This window comes from Phyllopteryx taeniolatus, chromosome 12, assembly GCF_024500385.1.
Source record: "Phyllopteryx taeniolatus isolate TA_2022b chromosome 12, UOR_Ptae_1.2, whole genome shotgun sequence".
NCBI classification, from domain to species: Eukaryota; Metazoa; Chordata; class Actinopteri; order Syngnathiformes; family Syngnathidae; genus Phyllopteryx; species Phyllopteryx taeniolatus.
The window spans coordinates 16,018,260-16,042,510 of record NC_084513.1 but is presented as its reverse complement, the minus strand read 5'-3'; the positions used below and the strand labels follow the sequence as shown (position 1 = coordinate 16,042,510).

General features: G+C 40.7%; 3 protein-coding genes across 9 annotated transcripts in view; 1 reads left to right on the top strand and 2 right to left on the bottom strand.

Annotated features, from left to right (window-relative positions):
- Positions 1 to 11,604, top strand: part of LOC133486870 (general transcription factor IIF subunit 2-like) — a 31,900-nt gene extending 20,296 nt beyond the window's left edge. For 3 of the 4 annotated variants that reach the window (XM_061792648.1, XM_061792647.1, XM_061792645.1), the window contains exons 5-8: positions 7,400 to 7,481; positions 8,172 to 8,271; positions 8,362 to 8,505; positions 10,075 to 11,604. In XM_061792648.1, the coding sequence (XP_061648632.1) occupies positions 7,400 to 7,481; positions 8,172 to 8,271; positions 8,362 to 8,505; positions 10,075 to 10,212 (464 nt within the window). In that variant the 3' untranslated portion in view covers positions 10,213 to 11,604. The remainder of the gene's footprint in view (positions 1 to 7,399; positions 7,482 to 8,171; positions 8,272 to 8,361; positions 8,506 to 10,074) is intronic. The other variant, XM_061792646.1, reaches the window with a different exon arrangement.
- On the bottom strand, positions 11,472 to 16,113 carry tpt1 (tumor protein, translationally-controlled 1). Of its 2 annotated transcripts, XM_061792650.1 has the most exons (6): positions 15,953 to 16,112; positions 15,101 to 15,168; positions 13,622 to 13,806; positions 13,391 to 13,496; positions 11,965 to 12,081; positions 11,472 to 11,805 (listed from the first exon to the last, which is right to left on the bottom strand). In XM_061792650.1, exons 1-6 carry the CDS (start codon positions 16,077 to 16,079, stop codon positions 11,803 to 11,805), a joined length of 606 nt encoding a protein of 201 aa, XP_061648634.1. In that variant the 5' UTR covers positions 16,080 to 16,112; the 3' UTR covers positions 11,472 to 11,802. The 2 variants fall into 2 exon arrangements, with proteins under 2 accessions (XP_061648634.1, XP_061648635.1); XM_061792651.1 differs by lacking the exon at positions 11,472 to 11,805 and having other exon boundaries at positions 11,998 to 13,304; positions 15,953 to 16,113.
- Positions 16,114 to 19,512: 3,399 nt separating this feature from the next.
- The window catches only part of ranbp2 (RAN binding protein 2), a 26,971-nt gene continuing 22,232 nt past the window's right edge, over positions 19,513 to 24,251 (bottom strand). For all 3 annotated transcript variants that reach the window (XM_061791321.1, XM_061791318.1, XM_061791319.1), the window contains 5 exons: positions 23,883 to 23,972; positions 23,293 to 23,447; positions 21,887 to 22,160; positions 21,399 to 21,754; positions 19,513 to 20,269 (listed from right to left, as the gene is read on the bottom strand). In XM_061791321.1, coding sequence (XP_061647305.1) covers positions 19,964 to 20,269; positions 21,399 to 21,754; positions 21,887 to 22,160; positions 23,293 to 23,447; positions 23,883 to 23,972 — 1,181 coding nt within the window. In that variant the 3' untranslated portion in view covers positions 19,513 to 19,963. The remainder of the gene's footprint in view (positions 20,270 to 21,398; positions 21,755 to 21,886; positions 22,161 to 23,292; positions 23,448 to 23,882; positions 23,973 to 24,251) is intronic.

The window sequence follows — 24,251 nt, the reverse complement described above, 5'->3', positions numbered from 1 at the left end:
AGATTGGTCAATAATTTGTGAAAATAACAGACCCCTGTGGGGACTGACCAATAGTATCAAAAATTTAAATAAATGGTTTTCCACCCGACAATGACAATATGTGGCATGTTTTAATAGCCTAATTTACTTGTTTTTATTCGTAATTCAGTAAGGGTGCTGCCTCATTCACAAATTTCACACCACATTGTTATTGTAGATTTCACTTTTTCTGCCTAATGGTGATAGTAGTAGGTATGTGCTGCCAGAGCTGTCAGTAGCAAAATAGCAAAGAAATAAGGCACTCATCAGTTTCCATCCCAGTAAGTCCAGAGCATCTGCCATCAAGCATGGCTCTGGCTATTTAAAGCAACCATATTATTAACTTCTTATGTACATTGAGACCATCATCTGTCTTGGTAGATCCCAGAGATAATTGTTAGTTGACATTGCCTAACATGCGTATAGGGAACAAAAAGACAATGAAATGATCACGCGCAGAAGGAAATGTACCTCCAGGGTAAATAAACCATTGCACAGAAGCAATCTATTTTGATTACTATTGTATTGATCATGTGCCTTTTGGGCTTTATACAGAAGTTTAGAGAACTATTCGCAACACATCCCTTAAAGCTAGCATTATTTTAAACTGTAATGAGACTCTGCATGGCAACTAACAACTAAAAAAAAAAAACAAAGTAGGTGCTTTTTGCCAGTAGTGTTTTTGCGGTGTTTCGACATGCGTCCATGTAAAATGTCATTTATCTTGTGTGTTTATCAGATCAATACAATGGATGACGAGAGGAAGGCTAGAGACTAGTGGTGGATGGAGGCTTGGTGGGCGGCCTGCTGTTTGTTGTGTGAAACATTAGGAAGGTCAGAGCTGCAAGCATAGGGCCTTGAAACAGATGGAGGTATGAGTTGAGGGTGAGGGGGTGGACGGGTAACCTTCTCTCCCTTGCATCTGTCTCTTTTCTGCTATCGTCTTCAATTTTTCATGCTCTATTCAACTAACTATAGGCCCTACTCTTAAAGAATGTGTTAATGCTCTATTTTTATCTCCAATGGCTGATCCGTAGTCTTTGAATATGTCATATTTACTCCTAGGAATAAACCCCTATTATTGCTATTAACTTGTTTTTGCAAGATTTTAGGTCATGCAAGTGTACTAAATTGTGGTAAAATAAAATGCCCACAAGGCTATGCAATTTGACCAAATTCTTTGACAAAAATTCAACTCTAAAATCATACGAAAAGTCAGGAGTTTGAACCGCCATCATGTGCGACCTCAGCGTACCACAAGACCTTTGGCAAATAGCCAATGATTACCCATGTTTTGCATTTTGTGACATTTTTTGCGAGTATTTCCAAAAAAGGACCAACCTCTACAAATGGTGTTAAGAGAAAAATATGCATTGATGTTACATAAAATAGACCACATACAGTATGTCCATATTTTATGAAAGTTAAGGTTGTTGTATTGTTTTTGTTTTGATATTAACAGTAGTTAATTCATTTTAAAACTTGCTCGACAATTATCTTAATACCGTATGTCCAACACACGAGTTGATAACTGTTTTTACGTTTTCCTATTAGCAGTGGTTAACGTATTTGTATTGTATTACCATTGGATGTCCAAATATTACCTAAAACAACCAGTACATTTAATGGTTTTATGACACTTTGACCATGGAAAAGATTTTATTTCCTTCTCAAATTTGAACAACCATTATCCTGACTTTTGTTTGACTTTAGAGTTACCAGCGTACAGAGTTTCTGCTGATTGACTTGACCGAAGCATAGATTTATCACTGGAGATTTTTATAGCGAAGCCTACATGCTGGACTCTTGTGTAAATATCAAGAGTTCCTCCCCCACACACCGAAGCCTTGAGATGCTCACTCTGTGGCACCTCAACCTACCAAACATTTTCACAGTTGTTAACATGCGTCCACACGTGTGATGTACAGTGGGTACGGAAAGTATTCAGACCCCCTTAAATTTGTCACTCTTTGTTATATTGCAGCCATTTGCTAAAATCATTTAAGTTCATTTTTTTCATCATTAATGTACACACAGCACACCATATTGACAGAAAAAAATTGAATTGTTGAAATTTTTGCAGATTTATTAAAAAAGAAAAACTGAAACATCACACAACCATAAGTATTCAGGCCCTTTGCTTTGGCACTCATATATTTAACTCGGGTGCTGTCCATTTCTTCTGATCATCCTTGAGATGGTTCTACACCTTCATTGGGGTCCAGCTGTGTTTGATTGTACTGATTGGACTTGATTAGGAACGCTACACACCTGTCGATATAAGACCTTACAGCTCACATTGCATGTCAGAGCAAATGAGAATCATGAGGTCAAAGCAACTGTCTGAAGAGCTCAGAGACAGAATTGTGGCAAGGCAAAGGTCTGGCCAAGGTTCCCAAAAAAATTCTGCTGCACTTAGGGTTCCTAAGAGCACAGTGGCCTCCATAATCCTTAAATGGAAGACGTTTGGGACGAACAGAACCATTTCTAGAGTTGGCCGTCAGGCCAAACTGAGCAATCGGGGGAGAAGAGAGAGGTAAAGAAGAACCCAAAGATCACTGTGGCTGAGCTCCAGAGATGCAGTCGAGAGATGGGAGAAAGTTCTAGAAAGTCAACCATCACTGCAGCCCTCCACCAGTCGGGGCTTTATGGCAGAATGTCCCCACAGAAGCCTCTCCTCAGTGCAAGACACATGAAAGCCCGCATGGACTTTGCTAAAAAAGACTCCAAGATGGTGAGAAATAAGATTCTCTGGTCTGATGAGACCAGGATAGAACTTTTTGGCCTTAATTCTAAGCAGTATGTGTAGAGAAAACCAGGCACTGCTCATCACGTGTCCAATACAGTCCCAACAGTGAAACATGGTGGTGGCAGCAGCATCATGCTGTGGGGCTGTATTTCAGCTGCAGGGACAGGACGACTGGTTGCAATCGAAGGAAAGATGAATGCGGCCAAGTACACGTCACCGTTTCCTGGACGAAAACCTTCTGCGGAGTGCTCAGGACCTCAGGCTGGGCCAAGGTTCACCCTCCAACAAGACAATGACCCTAAGCACACAGCTAAAAAACAAAGGAGTGGTTAAAGAACAACTCCGTGACTGTTCTTGAATTGCTCAGACAGAGCCCTGACTTAAACCCAATTGAGCATCTCTGGAGAGACCTGAAATGGCTGTCCACCAACGTTCACCCTACAACCTGACAGAACTGGAGAGGATCTGCAAGGAGGAATGGCAGAGGATCCCCAAATCCAGGTGTGAAAAACTTGTTGCATCATTCCCAAAAAGACTCATGGCTGTCTTAGCTCAAAAGGGTGCTTCAACTAAATACTGAGCAAAGGGTCTGAATACTTATGGCTGTGTGATATTTTAGTTTTTCCTTTTTAATAATTTTTTTTTCCTGTAAATATGGGGTGCTATGTGTACATTAATGAGGAAAAAAAATACCGTATTTTCACGAACATAAGGCGCACTTAAAAGTCTTACATTTTCTCCAAAATGGACGGGGCATCTTATAATGCGGCATCTATAAATGTTGTTGTGTGATGAGCGCTCTGCTTGACTTTTTTTGACCGCTTGACTGACTGGGAGAATTTCCTGCCGACACGCTGCCTATACAGAGGAAAAGCGGACGTGGCTGAGGACAGCATGCGGACGTAAAGGGGGAAGGGTGCGTGAAGGAGGACGCTAAAGCCATGCCCCCAGTAGGTATATAGCGCCGGGGTGTGCATTGTGCAAAACAACATCGGTTTGGCTAAGGACCCCCGAAAATGGCACCTATGAAGAGACACGCTTACGAAGCACAGTTTAAACTGCAAGCTATCAGTTATGCGGAGGAACATGGCAATCGAGCAGCCGCAAGAGAATTCAAGATGAACGAATCCATGGTTCGCAAGTGGAGGAAGCAGGAAAACGAGCTTCGCTAAGTCAAGAAGACAAAGCTGAGTTTCCGCGGAAACAAGGCGAGGTGGCCCGAGTTGGAAGACCAACTCGAGCAATGGATTAATGAACTCCAACCGCTGGACATCGGTGTAAACAGGGCGTTCAAAGTGAAGTTGCTAGCGGCGTGGGAACGATGGATGACGGATGGTGAACACAGCTTTACTAAGACGAGGAGGCAGCGCCGGGCGGGTTACGAACCAAGTTGTGAATGGATTGTGGATGCTTGGGCTAACGAGACTGACCTGGTGTGTTTGATTGAGAACTTGCCCAGCTGTTCATTTCGGATACAGAAGATGAGGACTTTGGATTTGTGGATGAGGATTGATCAAAAAATAACATGAGTATATTGTTAAATGCTTCAAGTACAACCGAACTCAGTTTTGCTCCCGCTGCGTTTTTCAAAACATTGTTTTAGAGTGCATGCATGCTACTGTATGTTTTAAGCTAGCGTATGTTTTACCATGCCTGCGCCCAATAATACGGTGTGTGTTAAATACAGAAATAGACCCTGTAACTGAGACTGCGTCTTTTAATACGGTGCGCCCTATGGTCGTGAAAATACAGTAACTTAAATGATTTTAGCAGATGGCTGCAATATAACAAAGAGTGAAAAATTTAAGGCGGTCTGAATACTTTCCCTACCCACTGTATGTGGGTGTCATTTTAGCTCTTGTTTGCTGGCATGTCCTTTATCCAATCATTTCCCCAAATTGCCTGAATTGAGCAAAACATAAAGCTGACCTTTCTCTGACTTCTGCAATCCAAGTGTTAATGACCTCGATATTCCGAACACACCAAATGTAATTAGATTGAACTTCGTGGCACAAGAAGTTGACAGCATGTGGTGGTTGCTCTGGTGACAGCTATTACATTTGTACTAAATGATTCAAGGCTGTTTTCAATGGAATGACACAGTTTGCAAGCTACAATCATCTTTTGACAACAAATCTGAACTCAACGAAAGTGTGTAGTATACTTATTTATGTGTGCTTATGATTACCCACTGACTCACTACAACTGCTTGGTACAGCCATTTTTAGTCTTAAGAGTAGGGATGCATAACTGTAATGTATGTAAATGTAAATACTTTAACCCAAAAATGTAAGTCTAATTATCAAATGCATTAAATTTTTTATCAAAAATATTGACTATTATGTGAATTCCTTTATATAGATTTTGGATGAAAAGTGAGAATCAACTTCATTGATCAGACTCAAGAGGTGACTTATGGCAGCATGATGGAAAAGGCCAAATGTCAGTTCAACAATTTATTTACAGGAACGGAAGATAAATAAAATCTGCTCTCTAAAAAGTTTGAAAGAGAGAAATTATATAACTACCTGTTGTTATATTACACTTTAGTTTTAGTTCCTGACTCCCTTTTGCCATTTAAAAAATAAATCAATAAATAAAAATTACTTTTTTTGTGTTAGTTTTGAAAACAAGCATCTTTGAATCCTCAACAGCGCATTGTTTAAATGGTGCCCCACCATTCCAAAATGTAAATGTTTGACATTTGGACCATAATTGAACGTAACATAGTCGAAATAATAAAATGTATATTATATAAATGTATACAATTCTTTACTATTAATAGTATTGGTACATGTACATTCTGGCTTGTCAGGATTGCATTTTTTGTCAGTTCGTTCTTAAATCTGAATTATGATTATTTTGTGTGTGTGGAAGCAAAAATATTCTGCACTCGTAAATTAAGAATTATACTTATCTTTACATAGCGTGACATTTTCAGTCATAAACGCAAAAAGAGCAATCGAGAGTGTTAACAGTTGGCACGTTCCAACGGGAGATCCTGCTGTGCCACTATCGTCACAGAATGTCGTCATCCTGAAAAGACACGTCATTTTTCACACTTCTTTCTTTGCCTCGCTTGCCCACACATTTGAAATGTGGAGACAAGGCCATATCCCTGCATAGTCAACTCATTCACACATCAGAGGATTCCGTCTCCTCCACAGGTCATCTGGACCTCATGGAGCCCTTTGAGCATCTCACTCAACCGAGGAGTGTAAAATGTAGTGGCTTCTCACAAACAGTGCATGTCCACATACAAACAATGACTAATAACACAAGCGTGCATAAATCTCCAAGTAGTTGTCATTACAAGAACATGCACCAACTCAGGACTAACAATTGGGTTTATTCCAAAGAAAATATCTAATTCCACGTGACTTCTCGAGGAAAGTATAAGCACAATAAAATAGAGTGAGGCACATTGAGAGTTAACAATGTTTTCATTGAGAGTTCATTCAGGATTGGAAAGATGCTATGTAAGAAGCGTCATGGGGTCAGCTGGCAGCTGGATTCGGAAGCTTGCTGTTTTCTGTTTAGCATTCTCTCTCTCTCTGTCACACACACACACCGTTTTTCTACCATTGTTGATACGGTATCATTACCTGTTGACGATGAACATGTTCCGCCTTGGAATTTTGACCAAGTTTACTGTTACACCTTTCACCACCTTTGGAATTATTTCTTCCCTGTTTTGTGAAAAGTATGCATTTTCATGAAAAAATTGTTGTTGTTGCTATTCATTAGAAATAAAAAAAATCTAACATTTGGATATAAGCAACATTGTACGATTTTATTTAGAGACTGATCAGGGGTCTTAAGCCTTTGACAAAGCACCTTTGCAAACTCAGTGACCCACTTAATCCTCAGTAATTATGCATTCAAATGTTTTCTTGAGAGAAAGTGCGTGTTGGCTAAATTGAGCTCCAAACACTACAGAAGTCTAAAGTCTAGTCTAAAGTTTAATTCTGTGAAACACGAAGAAAACAACCTACTGGTGGTACAAATACAACATTTAATGTTCAAACTGGTCAACAGTAAACCTGTCTTAAGTAATTATGGTTAAAATCCAAATCTCAAATCACGTTTGACAGTATTTAACGCCTCTAGTGTTCAACACACAAAAAATTAGCCACACATGAACATGACTCGTAAGAGGTTAGGGTCACTCACAATCAGTGAGCATGACAGCTGTGGGTCTTTTTAGAGCATGCTGTTATGACTCCTTTAAATTTTATATTCATTCTGTTTTCGACACAGTTCCATATTTTGCATTAAAATGTGCATGCATGTAATTGCATCGTCCTATTTTGTATGGCCACTTACCTCACCGCAGCACTCGAGTGTGCACGCTGCAACGGTTGCCTTGCTGCGCCACAGTAATTATTTTCTTGTGCCGAATGCTCTTGATGTCTGAATGTAATGTCCCCAACGCAATACCATCAGCAAATCACAATGAAAACATTGCTATTGATAAGTATCATAGTACAGAAGTTTATATTGCTGGAGCAAATGTTTGTGATAAGTTGATAAAAATGTTTTTTCATAATGACACAAATGTTCATGCAGGGGTTGAACCTCATTTGTGTGAATCATGATGAGCCATCTGACCCTGTTCGGCATTTTTTGTAGAAGAAATCTGTCTGGAGGGGATGGTGGTGCACAGAGCTGAATGCAGACCCGTTGTCACTGACAACTACATGAAGCTAAAGAAGTGAGTGAACCGTGAAATGTTGGTCGAAGGACACAACTGATGTGGATAAACAAATATGGTGGAAGATATGTAGTGAGAAAAATGATATCACACTTTTGTGTCGAACAAGTCAGTTGCGGTGATCTGCCATGTGTGATGTTGGCACCGAAACATGCCACAACACAGTAACACAGCAATCCAACTGTGTGTGTGTGTATCCACCTATTTTTTAAAACCACTTTCTGACAACTGTTTGCTTTCCATTGGAATCTGCTATTCATGGCAGATTACTGGATGGTATCACTATAGCAACTGTATTATTGGCAGATGCGGCACTATAGTGCAGTGCAATGAAAACACGTTTTAATTTGTTGTTTCAGACCATTTCTTTGGCCACCATTAGTCAATATTTAACCTGACAAAGTGCATTGCAAGAGCACACTTGCTGATAGGAATGGCACTGTTGGGGGGAAAACCTAATGTGTTCAAGTTCTGCACTGATCATTTGGTTTGGATGCTGGTCAGACATTACAGATGGCCACATTTTAGTACACAGTAATCTGTCCAACAAATGGTCTTTCATTAAGGGAACTGAGGAGTAAGAAAGAACGGTCATGTATCGTTACGATTTAGCTTGGTTTATCTTCATTAGAGTATGTGAATATTGAATATATGGTTGTTTAATGTATGTGTGTATGTGGTGCGTTTCAGGGTGCAGATGAAGGAATCCTTGAAGCCTCACCGTTTGTCACAGCAGCTGGAGAGAGCCATCACTACTGTCTTCAAGCCAGTGGCCAACCACAACTTCAATGTGAGAGCGCTACTTCTCCCACGCCAGTCAAATGTCAGCGTTCATATGCCTCAGTGCAACATTAATGGTGACGACCGGTGTGTTTATCAGGTGGAATATGAGAAGAAGAAGAAGTCAGAGGGGAAGATGGTGAGAGCTGAGCGACAGGTGGTGTTGGACATGCTCTTCACTGCCTTTGAGAAGCACCAGTACTACAACATAAAGGACCTGGTGGACATTACCAAGCAACCTGTGGTGAGCAAAACACACAAGCACAAACAAAGCAACAAACAAACTATACACCTGCCCACTATCTACCTTGCTTTGTTAGTTGCACCAATCGCCCACAGCATGATGTTTGTGCTTGTTCACACTATCTGCTGTGGCTCCAATTTGGGCCAGTTCTCTTTCTCTCACACACAACACACACATATGGGTTGCGTCGATACAGTGGATTTGTTCCAGCGAGGAGAGAACAGTAATGTGTAGGTGCTGATGAGACCTTGAGGTCCTCTGCTCCCTCTGATTGCATCTGATTGTGTAACCATCGCTTGAGTGGGAGACAAATGCCGCAATACACTCCACGCCACCATTCCTCTACCAAAGCACTTGGCTAGCACTCCAATTAACTGAACTGAAGTAACCGAAATGCCCATTGTCAAAAGTCCTGCTGTTCATCAGCGTGTAGACTGTAGGCAAGGCTCTCCAAGCACCACAGTGACACTCTGTGGCTGTTGGTTGACTAGACCAGTGTTTCAACCTTTTTTGAGCTGAGGCATCTCTCACGACTCAGAAAAGGTTGGGGATATTGGGCTTTCGGGTGACATTTCAGCATTAACCTAAAATACAGTATCAAATGTTGAAGACATGTTTATTTTCATTTTACAGAGACTGTAAATGTATCAAAGTTTCATTATCTGCCGTCACTAGATAATTTTCCGAGCAATTCGGTGAAATTGGATAATTTTTTCCCAATGCACACCTGACGATCTCCCATGACACACTTATGTACCGTGGCACACTTTGTTGGGAATCACTGCACTCGACAAGACGAGATCCTACCCAGCATTTGAAATACAGTGGCTAAATAAGCAGGGGTGTCAAACTTGTTTCAGTAGTCACGGTTGCCAATTATAAAAACACAATGTATAATCACTAGGGGTTTAACAGTATATACCTTGGTTTTAAGTTCACGCTTTGGTTCATACATTGTACAGAAAAAACTATCTTTTGTGTAAAAAATCAACAGCTCAATTATTTTCTTTTTACGAAAGTGTAAGATCAAGTTTCATCTTTAGGAAATGAAAGATGGCACACGAGTGCAGTAACCGTTTGAGCACAGAATTATTATACTATAAAAACACTAACAATGGCATTTGTTATTGCTTTGGCTGTTTAAATGCTGCAGGATGTTGCATTTGAACTGCACTAGTTTTATTTTTAAAATGTGGCTAACCAGGACTTCTGTTAGCCAGAAGCTTAGCTGTACTGTGTTTGTTTACAGATTAGCCAAGAGGCTAGACCTCAAGGCAGTTTCAATTCTTGTCCCTTACCCAATATTGTCTTTGTGGGAACCGTAACAATTACCCCTGCATTTGGTTATTAGCACTTTTAACTATTAAGTATTAGCTAGTTTTAATCAGAGACAAGCTTTCACAGGTTCATAAAACGAGTGGCAGGACTTGTTTGACATCTGTATAGAAGGGCCATTTGGAAATATATGCTCGATTTCATTGTCATGCTGAGATCCAAACGATTTCAACTTATCAGCTAATCAGTGAGGAGACCTTTAAAATCCAGACGTGTTTATGCACTGTCATCCAGACCTACCTGAAAGAGATCATGAGGGAAATTGGTACGTACAACAGCAAAGGTGTTCACAAAAGCACGTGGGAGCTGAAAGCAGAGTACAGGCACTACCAGTCACCTGAGGAGGAGGAAGAGGAGATGCAGACAGCCTAACTCCACCAAGTTCCTCTTTTCCTGCCGGCATTACGCACTTGTTACTTCACTTATGCCAATAGTCTAAGATATTATTAACTATCATAATTTTTTTTCTTTTCATTAAAGACAATGAAAGCGTTTCCCTCCATATTGGGGAGTCCAGTAAAGTTCATTTTCAATCTTCCCTTGTTGTTCTTTCCCTGTTGCTATGGCAACTGCGGACCCCCATTAGCCATGTTTACAGTACACCATGTGAGGTGGAAACATGCTGCTTTGGATTTTAATATTTAAGGACTTGACTGTCTGACCACACCCAAATCTGATGCGTGTACCAGGATTTGTATTAGTTAAAACGACTGCTTGATTAGACTCGTCACAGGCAGTAATTACCTGAGATGAAGCAAGTGTGCTCGTATCACATTTGAACAAACAGTGCAATTGCTGTGCTGTTTTACATTTATGGCCTTGTGTCTGCCCATCAACTTTCTACAGCATTTATCCTGAGGTTCTCAGGTGAGCTGGAACCTATACCCGCCGACTTTGGGTCGACGGTGGGGGGGTACCCCCTAGATATAGACAACCCTTCACACTCACGCCTGTGGATAATTCTGTCTTCAATTAGCCTAACATACATGGTTTTGGAATGTGGGTGGAAGCAGGTACCTTGGGAAAACACATGAAGGCCAGATCAAAGATTCCCCAAACCGGATGTTCTAACCCCTTGTGCACCATGCTTGTATATAGTTTACGTGATGTATATACTGTAACAGACATGTCGGAATGAATTTGTCTACAGTGTTAAAAGTTACATTTACTGTTTTACATTCCACAAACCTACAGTAAGCATGACTTCACTATTCCATTAAGACTATACAGCATGTTCCAGTGAATGTACAAATTTGTGTTTTGGCCATAGGAATGTAACTCAATGGTAGACTGAGGACCTATTTTCTCGAGTAATTAGAGGCAGACGTGACACTTGCTCAGTCTAAACGGGTATGCTTTCCTTTGTTTCATCTCGAACTAATTTGTACACATGTGATCCTATAATGTGAAGTCACTTCAAAATGAACCACAAGTATAAAAATTGCACTTTTTTTTAGTGTGTACATCTGCACATATACAGTACTTTGAGAGCAACCCTATCCCAAGTCCTTGGAAAGCTTTAACACAAAATTTTATTTTCTTGCTACTTACCAACGATGAATCAAGCTATGATTTCAATTACTGTTGACCTCATGTGAACACTATGCATCCCATAAAAAAAGTAAACGAGCTGGAGATGGTACTCAGCTTTATTTTCAACTTAAAGCAAACGGCAGATGGAATTTTGAATGCAACCACAAACCCAGAACATGAAGGAAAGCAGTTGTCTTTGCTAAAAAAAAAAAAAAATCCAGAAAGTCCAAATCTGGGAGCCTTGAGCATATTCCTTCAGTTTTACTGAGGGAAAAAAAAGTCAAACACTGATGATGGCTAGGAAAAATAAAGATTAAAAACCATTGTCCGGTGGGCCATGATGTGAATATAGCACATGATGCACTCTGCTCTTGGGGCATTTAGGCAGAAGCAGCCGCCGCCAGTTGACAAAGAGGTTAGTCCATGTAGTTACTGCAACAAAAACAATAAATAGTATCCAACATTTGACATACTCCATTTGAATTTTGTTCTATATAGTATCATTTTTTTTATGTTTAACTTCTTTTTGTAAAGTGTCCTTAAGTAATGTATTACATTGTCTTGACTCTGGACACGTAGCACAGCACTTACACATTTCTCAGTGACCAGGCCGTCTTTAAAGAAGCGCATGAAAGGTGTGACATTGTCCTCACGGTAGTCCAGAATTCCAACCATGCCATCAACGTTCATGGACTCACCTGTGTAAAACTGACAAAGAAAACTGGGATTTAACTCATGTATCCACAGACTCTCAAATAAACATCCTTACATAGATGACCTATATAAACTAAAGAAAAACAAATTTAGTGAGTGAGCAGTCATATTTGTTGCTTAAGCACAAATAAAATAAGCGTTTTGTATAATGCTCCAGGAGACTTAAGTTTGCTTCACAGCTCTAAATATTGTATTTAACCAATTAAAATATCTTTTTAACAGCTCTACTATGAGTTGAACCGATTAGTTGACATCTTTACCACTGTACAATGGAATTATAGCTTTGGCGATTAATTTCCAATCAAGTGTTTTGCCAATAACGTGGATGGCGCACAGAAGGCAACAGGTGGTGGGCCTGTGTGGCACACTAGCAGTGGTGCCTCAAGCGTGGAAATATTTTAGTAAAAACAAGACTGGTACCAAGGTCACTTTCAAAATATGGAAGTCTATCCTCAAATATGATAAAAGCTCAACATTTTTTGAGCCTGGTTATGATGTCCTACACTATGAGACTGGCCATTCAGCATGATAGTGGAGTTGCATTTTTAATCAATGCATGCCCATCTGAAAAGGCAAACACCAGCTGACAAACAGCCTAAATCTTCATGTCAGCTGTTGTCAAATTCAAATGCGCTCCTTGAACAGAGAAAGGTAGACAATGCACTGTAGTGGCTGCCTATGCAATGAAATGACCCAATGTTCGATCGTCTTTGTGAAAATGAACAGTAAAAGGTGGCCGTAACTACACCATAAACAAAACAACACTCTTACAAATGGTCTGAGCTTAGCGAACTCCAGCAAGAATCCATTTGAGATGGTCAGACGCCGGGTCGCTACTATACATTGTCAAGCATTTCCTCCTCTTGTGATTTTTTGGTACTCGTAGTACCTAGTAGTAGTGACCCTGCAGTTATGTGAAGGTATCTGAATGTGATTGGACAAGTGAGTCTATTTGGAGGCTGAAGGCAAATAATTGCATGGATAGCGAGTTGATGGCTTAAAAGATATGACTCATCACCTTTGCGCAGACTACAAAAACATTTTAAATCATTCAACCCCTAATCTCTACATATCTCGCTCTCTAGCTCTTGGTGGAAGGATGCTGGAAATGGAAGAACAAATAGGAGATTTAGGGATGAGAGGGAACATTTTGGAGATAGCTGGAGATAAAGCAGAGGTCAGGGGGAGATGGAGGAAGATGATTCACTGTAGTGATCCTTGAATAGGGTTCAACCAAAAGGGAAAAGAATGTATAAGAATCACACTTTTGCATGTTGCATTGATCGTGTCAGAGTGTATTTACCTGAAAATTCTTGAAACCCGGGAGGAGCTTTTTGATTTCCACAGCGGCATCGGCCACAAACTGCTCCACTCGGTCAGGGTTGGTTTCCTGCAGCTTTGCCTTTAAGCTGAACAGGAAAGAAAACGGGTGCTGTTAGCCTACTTTAGCGCGACCAAGTTAAAAAACATCCTAAAATATGTCAATCAATCTACAAAGAAAACATGTTACAGACAGAAACAAGGGGTGACGTACGCTTTGACGTATTCCTTGATATAGACGAGGTAGCTCTTCTTGTCGAAGGTCGTCTGCTGCAGCTTGTGGAAGAGGACAATGTTTACGCCAGACTCTACAGATGCGTCTGTGGTTTCCCCCTGGTCCTCGAGCGAAGCATTGGCGCCGAGTAAAGTCTCATCAATGTCGTGTGACCTGACGATGTGCTAAAACACACGTGAGACAACTCAGTAGGCACCACCTACTTGGAGGTCACATTCCATATGGTTCAATAGTGCATGTTGGAGGAATCCAATAGATTTTTGATAGCCAACCTCTTCATTGCGAATTGTCACTTAAGCTAAATAAAAACTATGTAACTCTTACAGCTCTAATACACACTAGGGATTTTTTTTTTTTTAAAACAACATTTATAGTACTTAAAAATGTCTTAAGGTCTTTAAACCAACTTATAATAAAGGCAAGCGCAATGATTAAAGAATTGTATAAACAGTATAAAAAAAATAGAGTAACAACTAATAATAACCCCCCCCCCCAAAAAACACGATAGCGGGGAATAAATGGTACCTACTTTTGCACACTGCTGTGCACTCACATGAGTCCTAAGTAAAGCCCTGTGGCAACCCCTGATTGGACATACCAAAGGTTGCGACAAAATTGAAAACCGAGACCTTTAATAATTTTCAGGCCACTTAAGTGGTTATTAGTTGGATAATTTCCTTAAGTTGGAAATCACTGCATTTGTTGGTTAAATGTTTTTTGGGGGTCATTACCAAATATCTTTAGAATGGATGATACAATCGATTAATCAAATAAATGTTTTACATTAGTTTAATGACTAAACTCCAAATAAAAATGACCCAATATCACATGGGAGGGAGTGATGTACTCAACCTTTTTGAAACAGAGCTACTTATTCGCTACTGAGTAACACGAAGTGCTACTATTTTGATATCGGAGGCTGCTTCAAGTTCAAGTACTTGTAAATTACAGGTTATTCATACTACAGCTGCAATTAATGATTATTTTCATAATAGAGTAAACTGACTTTCTCATAAATTAGGATTTAGTTACTGGGTTGGTCTGTAACATGTAAGGAAAATAGGAAAAATGTTCATCATTTCCTAAAGTAAAAGCACATGTTTATAAATGTCTTATTTTGATTAAACAAAATATAATCAGGCTGCTTTCACAGACTAATTAAATCAGAATATTTACTGTTGAGAGGCTGAAATTACAGGATTTGTACAATTTTTAGCTACACATTGGCTCAAAACAGCTCGATCATCAAAATAGTTGATTTACGTGATAATAATTTGTCGATGCATCGATACATTGTGACACCTCGTCTAAATAAAGCCAAATCCAGGTTAGTCATTCACGTGTTATGTGACGTTACAGCAGCGGATGACTGACAAAACAACTAATGAGCTGTCCTTTAGTCGCCAAGTCAACATTGAGAAACGTCCCTTCCTTGTGCCATGCACGTCACCGGCTTACCTTTCCTTCCACTTCGTAGAAGATTGGAGTCTCCTTGATGGTGTAGACGTCTGAGAACATCTCATCGTCTAAGGGGGGAAAAAAAGACTGGATATTTTTAAGTGGAAAACAAACAATTATGGAAAGCAATTTATAAAAAAAAATAAAATAACTCATTCACTGCCAGCCTTCCCAGTTAACATGGATATTTGACAGTCCAATTACGCTCATTGTCCTCACGAGTAAGACAATTCAGTGTACTAGTAAAACGACTTTCTTACTAGTAAAGCTTTTTTCCCCACTACTAGTGCCGCTTTTGGCCTCTGGATATCGTTAATGTCCACCATAAGGGCCATGGTACTAGTACGCGCTTTGTCCTCACTTGTAAGACAACTCGGCATACTACTAGAGCAAGTGTCTTATTAGTGAAGTTTTTCCTGCACCATATGAGTGCCACTTTCTACTAGTTTGAGACGGCCGCCATTTAAGCCCAGAGGCTCGAAAAATCTCATGGGTGCGATGCTACTGCTAACTTTAATGGGCCAGGGAGACGCGTTCCCTCAGTTTAAACTCGAAGCGAGCAGCCACACGACTGCGGGGCGCCATCAACGTTCGCAGGCCGTTACGACACGTTCTTGGGTCGGTTAATTTATCCTCGATTTTATTTATTTATTTATTTTTACGTAACGACAAACCGCGAACAATAGGCGTCGTTATGGCGTCATCCAGTTAGCGTTAGGAAGGCGACGGCACGAGTTAGCCGGGCGAGCTAGCGTGCGTAAACTCCAAACTATTCTCAAACATTTGATTGGACCACTCGCACAATAACTTAGGCGCCGGCGAGCGTTAAAAGGTCAAAGAGGAATTCCTTACCGGTGATGATACACTTGTAGATGATCATTTTAGCCGCTTTGGTGTTCAATCTTCCCGAGACAGAAAACCTGCGGCCCCAATCCTGCCGTGAGACGAAAAAGGCCGAGCGGGCCACGATGCGGACCATTTACATCTTGTTGACGTCATCGGGGGCGGGCTCTATGCTTCGGCGAACTTTGCTGCCACCCTCACAAAGTGGCCGAGATAGGTACTACACCTTGGAAATCCCGAGATGGGTAAAATGTTGGACACTTAAAAAAAAAACAACCGCAGGTAAAATAGTGCTGTACATAAACGCAATGCATCATAAAACACAAATAATCACCGATAGCATCAAATCAATAAATCAGTAGATAAAATGTTCCTTTTTACTGAGATGGGTATCCCAGTCGAACGGCACCGTGACCGACTGGTTGGCACATCTGCCTCGCAGTTCTGAGGACCTGGGTTCAAATCCGGCCTCCTCCGCCTTGTGGCGTTTGCATACTCTCCCTGTGGGTTTTCTCCGGGTACTACGGTTTCCTCCCACATTCCAAAAACATTCAAGGAAGGTTAACTGAAGACTCTAAATTGTCCATAGGTGTGAGTGCCAATGGTTGTTTGAAAACTGGCTGTTTTGAAAACCCTAATTTGAAACCCTAACCCTGTCTTGAAACCTTAATTTCAAACCCTCATCCTGTTTTGAAAGCCTACTTTGAAACCCTAACCCTGTTTATAAAACCTAATTTGAAAAACTAACCCTTTCTTGAAACCCTAACCTTGTCTTGAAACCCTAAACCTGTCGGGAAACCCAACTTTAAAACCCTAACCGTTTCTTGTAACCCTAACTTTGTCTTGAAACCCGAATTTGAAACACTAAACCTGTCTTAAAACCCGAATTTGAAACTCTAACCCTTTCTTGAAACCCGAATTTGAAACCTTAAACCTGTCTTGAAAACCTAATTTGAAACCCTAACCCTATTTCAAAACCCTAATGTGAAACCCAACCCATGTTTTGAAACCCAAATTTAAAACCCTAACCCTTTCTTGAAACCCTAACTTTGTCTTGAAACCCGAATTTGAAACCCTAAACCTGTCTTAAAACCCTAATTTGAAACCCAACCCATGTTTTGTAACCCTAATCCTTCCTTGAAACTCTAACTTTGTCCTGAAACCCGAATTTGAAACCCTAAACCTGTCTTGAAACGCCCTAACCCTGTTTCAAAACTCTAATTTTAAACCTATTTTGAAACCCTACCTGTGTTGTGAAACTGTAATTATAAAACCTAACCCTGTCTTAAAACCCTATTTTGAAACCCTAACTCTGTCTTGAAACACTAATCTTGTCTTGAAACCCTAATTTGAAACCCCACCCGTTTTGAAGCCCTAATTTGAAACCCTAACCCTGTTTTGAAACCCTAATTTGAAACTCTCATGCTGTTTTGAAACCCTAACCCTGTTTTGAAGCCCTAATTTGAAACTCTAATGCTTGTTTTGAAACCCTTATTTGAAACCCTAATCCTGTCTTGAAACATTAATTTGAAAATTTATCCATGTTTTGAAAACCCTACCCATTGTTTGACACCCTAATCCTGTCTTGAAACCCTATTTTGAAACCCTAACCCTGTTTTGAAAACCCTAATCTGAAATCTTTAACCTGTTTTGAAATCCTAATTTGAAACCCGGACCTTGTCTTGAAACCCTAATTTGAAACCCTAAACCCGTGTTGAAACCCAATTTTGAATCCTTAACCCTGTTTCGAAACCCTAATTTCAAACCCCACCCCTGTTTTGAACCACTGATTTGAAACGTTAATCCTGTCTTGAAACCCTATTTTGAAACCCTAACCCTGTATTAAAACCCTAAATTTAAACTCTACCCATGTTTTGAAACCCTACCCATTGTATGACATCCTAATTCTGTCTTGAAACCATATTTTGAAACCCTAACCCTGTTTTGAAAACCCTAATCTGAAATCTTTAACCTGTTTTGAAATCCTAATTTGAAACCCGAACCTTGTCTTGAAAGCCTAATTTGAAACCCTAAACCCGCGTTGAAACCCAATTTTGAAACCTTAACCCTGTTTCAAAACTCTAATTTCAAACCCCACCCATGTTTTGAAACCCTAACCCTGTTTTGAAAACCTAATATAAAACCCTAATCCTGTCTTGAAACCTTAATTTGAAACCCTAACCCTGTTTTGAAACCCTAATTTAGAACCCTAACCCTTTCATGAATCCCTAATTTTGTCTTGAAACCCTACTTTGAAACCCAACCCTTGTTTTGAAACCCTAACCCTTTCTTGAAACCCTAACTTTTTCCTGATTTCCTAATTTGAAACCCTATTCATGTTTTGAAAACCCTAATTTGAAAACCTAACCCTGTTTTGAAACTCCAATTTGAAACCCTAACCCTGTTTTGAAAACCCTAATCCTGTCTTGAAACCCTAACCTTTTCTTGAAACCTTAATTTGAAACCCTAATTTGAAACCCTAATAAAGTTTTGAAACCTTAACCTTGTCTTGAAACCCTAATGTTGTCTGGAAACACTACTTTGAAACCCTAACCCTGTTTCAAAACCCTATTTTGAAACCCTAGCCCTGTTTTGAAATCCTAATTTGAAACCCTAACCCTGTTTTGAAAACCCTAATCCTGTTTTAAAACCCTATTTTGAAACCCTAACCCTGTTTCAAAATCCTCATTTGAAACCCTACCCGTTTTTGAAACCCTATTTTGAAACCCTAACCCTGTTTCAAAACCCTAATTTGAAACCCTGTCCATGTTTTGAAAACCCTAACCCTAATGCTGTTTTACACATACAGTGTATTCGGTGTATTTATGTATGGGTTGATGCCAGCTCTGCCCTGCGATTGGCTGGCAACCAGTTCAGGGTGTACCCCGCCTCCTGCCCGATGACAGCTGGGATAGGCTCCAGCACGCCCGTGACCCTAGTGAGGAGAAGCGGCTCGGAAAATGGATGGATGGATGATGCCAGCTCTCAGGCTCTCAATGGTGTCTTATTTCAACTTCGGTGACCGGACGGCGGCATCAAATTGGCGCAGGGCATCATTCAAAACATCAATGGTGAAGTGCTTATATCGGATTTTTCAGTTTTTGTGCCAGGAAGAGTCTTGACGTTTTATTCACCCATTTTGTTGTTTTTCTTCATGTTGATTTAAATGTTATGTCGTTAACACTTCCAAGCACCTTAAAAAAACAGATTGATACATATATATATATATATATATATACATATTATAATTTTTTGTTTTAGAAAACAGAGCTGTCCTAAATTTTGGATACATATTTTTCCACACCTGGAAATTTATATTTTAAATTCCGTACTTGTGTAGGAACCCAGCCAAACCATGGTCCTTTTAATAATCCGAGGTGTCAAAAGTACTCACACGTTGGACTTAAGTACAGATACTGGTCTAAATAAAGGCTTGTAAAAGTAGATGTGAACTTAATCAAACATCCATCCATTTTCTGTACTGCTTATCAACAACTTAAAAAATACACTTTGCCTGTTTTTTTTTTTTCCAGATAAGGAAAATGGTGACTCAAAAAAATGCACATGTATTAGTCATAAAGCATCTTTATTCTTGCTCATATGGAATCTTGAACTGAACTCCTTTTGATGAAACAATCCATGTTTTATGCAGACAACAATGAATACCGGGTAGGATACAAACAACACTATTAGGAAGTCTTCATGGAACAGGGAGATGGCAGGGGCAGTTAGAAGGCAATGGTGCTTTCAAATAACATTCTATTTGTTAAGTTAGAACTACAGATTGGTCAAAAGGGCAGTGTATGTGTGTGTAAAGAGTACCAGCATTCAAATTAAGCACATGCAAGACAAAAACAAAACTTAAAAAAAGTTAATGTACAATTATATAGACAATTTCAATGTATGAGATCTTAACGTCACCTCCTACAAAATATTTGTGGCTCTTGACCAGTAGTGCTGTGGTCAGTGTGTAATTCTTTGATACCATTGGACTGTGCGAGCTTCAAATATTTAAGAACTCTAAATCTGTCCACAGTCAGCAATGAGAAGCTTCTTGGAGGGGACGCCTCCCTTTGTGCCGAGCTTCCCCATCTGTTGCACCACTTCCATGCCCTGTCGAACCCAGCCAAAAGCCACGTGCTTGAAGTCCAGGTGTTCCGCATTTTTCAATGTGATGAAGAACTGGGAATTGTTGGTATCGCGACCGCGGTTGGCCATGGACAGGATGCCCTGGCCTGTGTGGCGGACGTCGAAGTTCTCGTCCTCGAACTTGGCACCGTAGATGGACTTTCCGCCTGTCCCGTCGCTGTTGGTGATGTCGCCGCCCTACAGGAGCCAAGAAGACCATGTCAGCACCAGTAATTCTGAAGACCAGTTTAAATATCGTGAACCCCCGTTTATTACATTCCAGACCCACCCGCAGCAGGTGAAAATCCACAATATAGAGACACCATCCATTTTCTGTACCACTTTATTATTATTATTATTTTGTAGCTTCACTCCTCCCATGTGCTAAACATTGAAACTTATTTTAAAAAATTTGAAAACACGAAAAATTGCAAGCACAATATATATATATTGAATACGGTATATTGTAATGTGCGCGTGCGTGAATGTGCCTTTAAGAGGTGGGGCCTGGTAGGCATCATGTGACAGCAGCGAGTCTGCATGTGAGTCTCTTTGTGTGAGCTGTCATAGACAGCAGCTCCTGCATGAGTATGCTTACTTCGACTGTGGCTCTACTTTCCCACCTGTGAGGGCATTACAGTAAATATTGTCTACAATAACCGACCCCCAAAAACGATTGCTTAATAAAAACAAAAAGCCAGGCCGCAAATAATGAACCGCGATATAGCCGGGAAACACTAATCCACATTCCCACTAGATTATTTGAGATGGCAACTACAGTGGTTCCAAACTGGGGCCCGCAAACTGTGACTTTGGGGTCTGCAAACTAATTCTCAAAAAATTATGTCGCATCATTTAAAATTTTGCGGTTTGGAAACATCCCTCGGGTCAAAAGTTTCCACCATGGCGATAAAGCACTACTTTTTTGAGAAAGTCACTTGAGCGGTTAAAAAAGTCGCTAAATACTGACCAAATGGCTAAATTGACAAAGCGGACTGATTTTGTAAACTAGCTCCGCTCGGTTTCCGGCCATGCTGTTAGTGGAAATCGTGCACGTCAGCGAGTGACGATGGGTGATTATGGAATTTTCCTATTTAAACAGGTCATATATATGTACGTTGAATTGTTTAAAAAAAACAAAAAAACATGGTATTTAAGCATAACGCCAATTTGGAATAAGGAAAAGCTGGGAACAAGACTTGTTACAGCGGTACCTTGACTTGCAAGCTTAAGGGGCGTGGCCTAGTGAGTGACATCAGTAGCTGGACAGCAAAATGAGTGGTCTCATTTTGTATCTGTGTTTGACTGTTTGTCTTTTTCTCCTCACCTGACACACGAAGTCCGGTATGACCCTGTGGAAGCTGGAGCCCCTCAGCCCGAAGCCTTTCTCCCCAGTACAGAGCGCCCTAAAGTTTTCCGCCGTCTTGGGAACGAGGTGAGAGAAGAGCTCGACGGTGATGGTGCCGAGCGGCTGGCCGTCCGCCTCCACGGCGAGAAACACCTGCGGGTTGGAGTCTCTGGAGTGCTCCTGAATTCTAGATATCATCGGCGCGGGGCCGGACGACGCGTCGTCATTGTGGCCGATGTGGCTTTGACATTCGGAGAAGGTCTTCTTGAAGGACGCGGCGATCTCGGGGGTTTTGAACTTGGCCGCGAGCTGCTCCACGGCACCCTCGGCGCTGTCTGGAAACACAAGAAAGCACGAGGATCAGCAAGCGGACCGTTAAAAAACACCGTGCGACCTCACATCATTGCTGTTGTTCTCTCATCTGCGCTATATAAAGAAAATTGACATGACTTGATGTCTACGTGTACCCGAGTAGTCTGTGGCGGTCCAGATGAGAGCGTTGGGCGAAGTGTTCGTAGGCTGCAGCTCCATCGCCTGCGAGATGATGTGGTTAGCGCAAACACGGAAGACCTGCTCTCTCCGCATGAGGATCCGGTAGAAACGCTTGGCCGGGTGGTAGAGGATCTTGATGTCGCCAACGCCGCGCTCCTTCCACTGACTGAGCTCCCTGTCCCATCGGTACAGCTTGGTACGCTCCTTGAAGAGGATCTCTTCGTCCTCCTCTCCAGACTTGGTTTTCACCTGAGAGAGGATGGCATTGAGGACAGCAACAGGTCCCCTCGTGAATTGATTCATTAACACCTCTTAATGCATTCATCACTTAAAAGTTAAACAGTTTAAATCTTGATTCCAGTTCTATTATATTCAGAGCCTTGCCGCTAGTAGCGAAAAAATGCATGTAACTGACCCCCCCCCCCCAAAAAAAGGCTAATAATTGCCTATATTAATACTTAAAAGTGTAAACATACCACAAAACTCTGATCCCGAAACAATAATAACATTGCAAACTCACCTTACAATACCCTTAAAAATAAATGGCTTGCAGATTTTGATTTGTGTGAGGACGCTATCGTGTATGTGGCCTTCAAACTGTCACACTTGACTATAATAATAATAATAAATATAAGACTATAAGTCAATATAAGACACTAAGACTACTTGTTGGCTTGAGCCTTTTCATTGCCACTCAACAGAGCAAAACAGATGTAATCTGCTGCCAGCAACCCAGGCTTAACTGCTCCTCCTTGACGTACAAAGATCTTTAAAAAAATATCAGTCGAGATCCATCAATTTACTATACTTTGAGACCAATCCCTTTCCTGCCCGTTTCTGGGGTCGGACCGACGTGACCCTTGACAACTCCGTGCCTTGCAAAAACGCCAGTTTTGTGTGCATAGAATGGATTTAACACTGACATCGACAAATCACTGTTAGCAGTAACCTAAGTGAATCCGAGGCACAAGTTGGTGAATCTTTCTGTAGGTCTTGGATATCAATTTCTTCAAAGCCCCTGGCTACAAGTCTGGTTTGAGGTACCACAGTACAGTAAAACCTCAAATTAACAGTCCCAGAACTAACGGACCACAGATTTAACAGACACAATTGGCAGGTTAGGGTTAGGTAGTTTAGTCTCTCCAAAATTTTATATTGATTTTGGTACAGTATACAGTAATTTTTTTTTTTGTCAAGGCCTTCATTATGGCTTGATCAAATCATAACAAATGCAGTACACACAACTGACAAGACATCCCGCTTATCGTGAACAGGTTTGTATGTTGGCCTAGTATTTCTGAAGGAGAACTGAGGCAGCAGTGACAAAATGAAGTGCTAACATAATCCATATTGTGTGAACGGCCGTGTGCGAACAAAGTACCTCTGGCAGTGACACGATAGGTTCAAAGTGTATGTCAACATTTTTTGGGGAGTCCTGTTCTTCACTTGCGCCTACATCATTGTTGATGTTGGATGATGTCGGCCCCGAAGAAGCAAATACAGCAGCGCCTGCGTTAGCCCAAGAGAAGTTGGAATCTAAACACACACACACACACAAGCCCAAGACATTTGAATACAATACAAAATGTCACCATCGACGACATGAAAGAAAGAACCAAGCTAACTAGGGCAGCAAAAATGAATCACTAAAATTGATAGAAATCAATAATTCACTGTGTTGGCTACGAATTTCATTATTGATTCGTTGTGTCGTGTGATTATTAAGTCAATCTGTGCTGCTGTTGTTGCCCAGTGTGGTTAGTGAAACATCCATCTTCCATACAGTCTACGAGTCAACATTTATTTTGTTATTCATTCATAATTTATTGCTTTAAGAGCTCTGGGATTTTCATGCAGTAACCTGATTGTGCACTGCCAATTTGAAAAAATGTACTGATGGAAATTTAGAATTTTGATCTGATGAATTAATCGATCATTAAAATCTTTATCAGTTGCAGCCCTAAATCTAACCTTCTGTTCCAAATGCGAAGGCTTCTGTATTTTTGGCCAGGTCAGCAAAAGAGAAGCCCTCGGCTGTGGTGAAGCCAAAGCTGGGTGTACCTGTAAAGGGAGAAGATTCTCATTAAGAAACTAAATGGACACCCCCACTTCACATAAGCATGTACAATACCAACACACAGTATGATACTGTGTGTTCAATAATGTTCGCCAACATTCATTCATTTCCTACCGTTTACCCTTTTCAAGATAGCGGGTGAGCACCTTGGACTGCTCGCTAGTCAATCGCAGGGCACAAGAATTAACAACTAGACAAATAACTATTCATGCTTGCATTCAACATTAATAATGTCATATGCACACGTGAGACAGGCACATCAT

Coding starts and splice junctions, on each gene's coding strand:
- tpt1 (XM_061792650.1), bottom strand. CDS start 16,079: ATGGTCCGCATCGTGGCCCGCTCGGCCTTTTTCGTCTCACGGCAGGAT. Junction 13,497..13,621: donor ATCAAGGAATACGTCAAAGC/GTACGTCACCCC, acceptor TTTCCTGTTCAG/CTTAAAGGCAAAGCTGCAGG. Junction 12,082..13,390: donor CGGGTTTCAAGAATTTTCAG/GTAAATACACTC, acceptor TTTCTTTGTCAG/TTTTACACAGGTGAGTCCAT.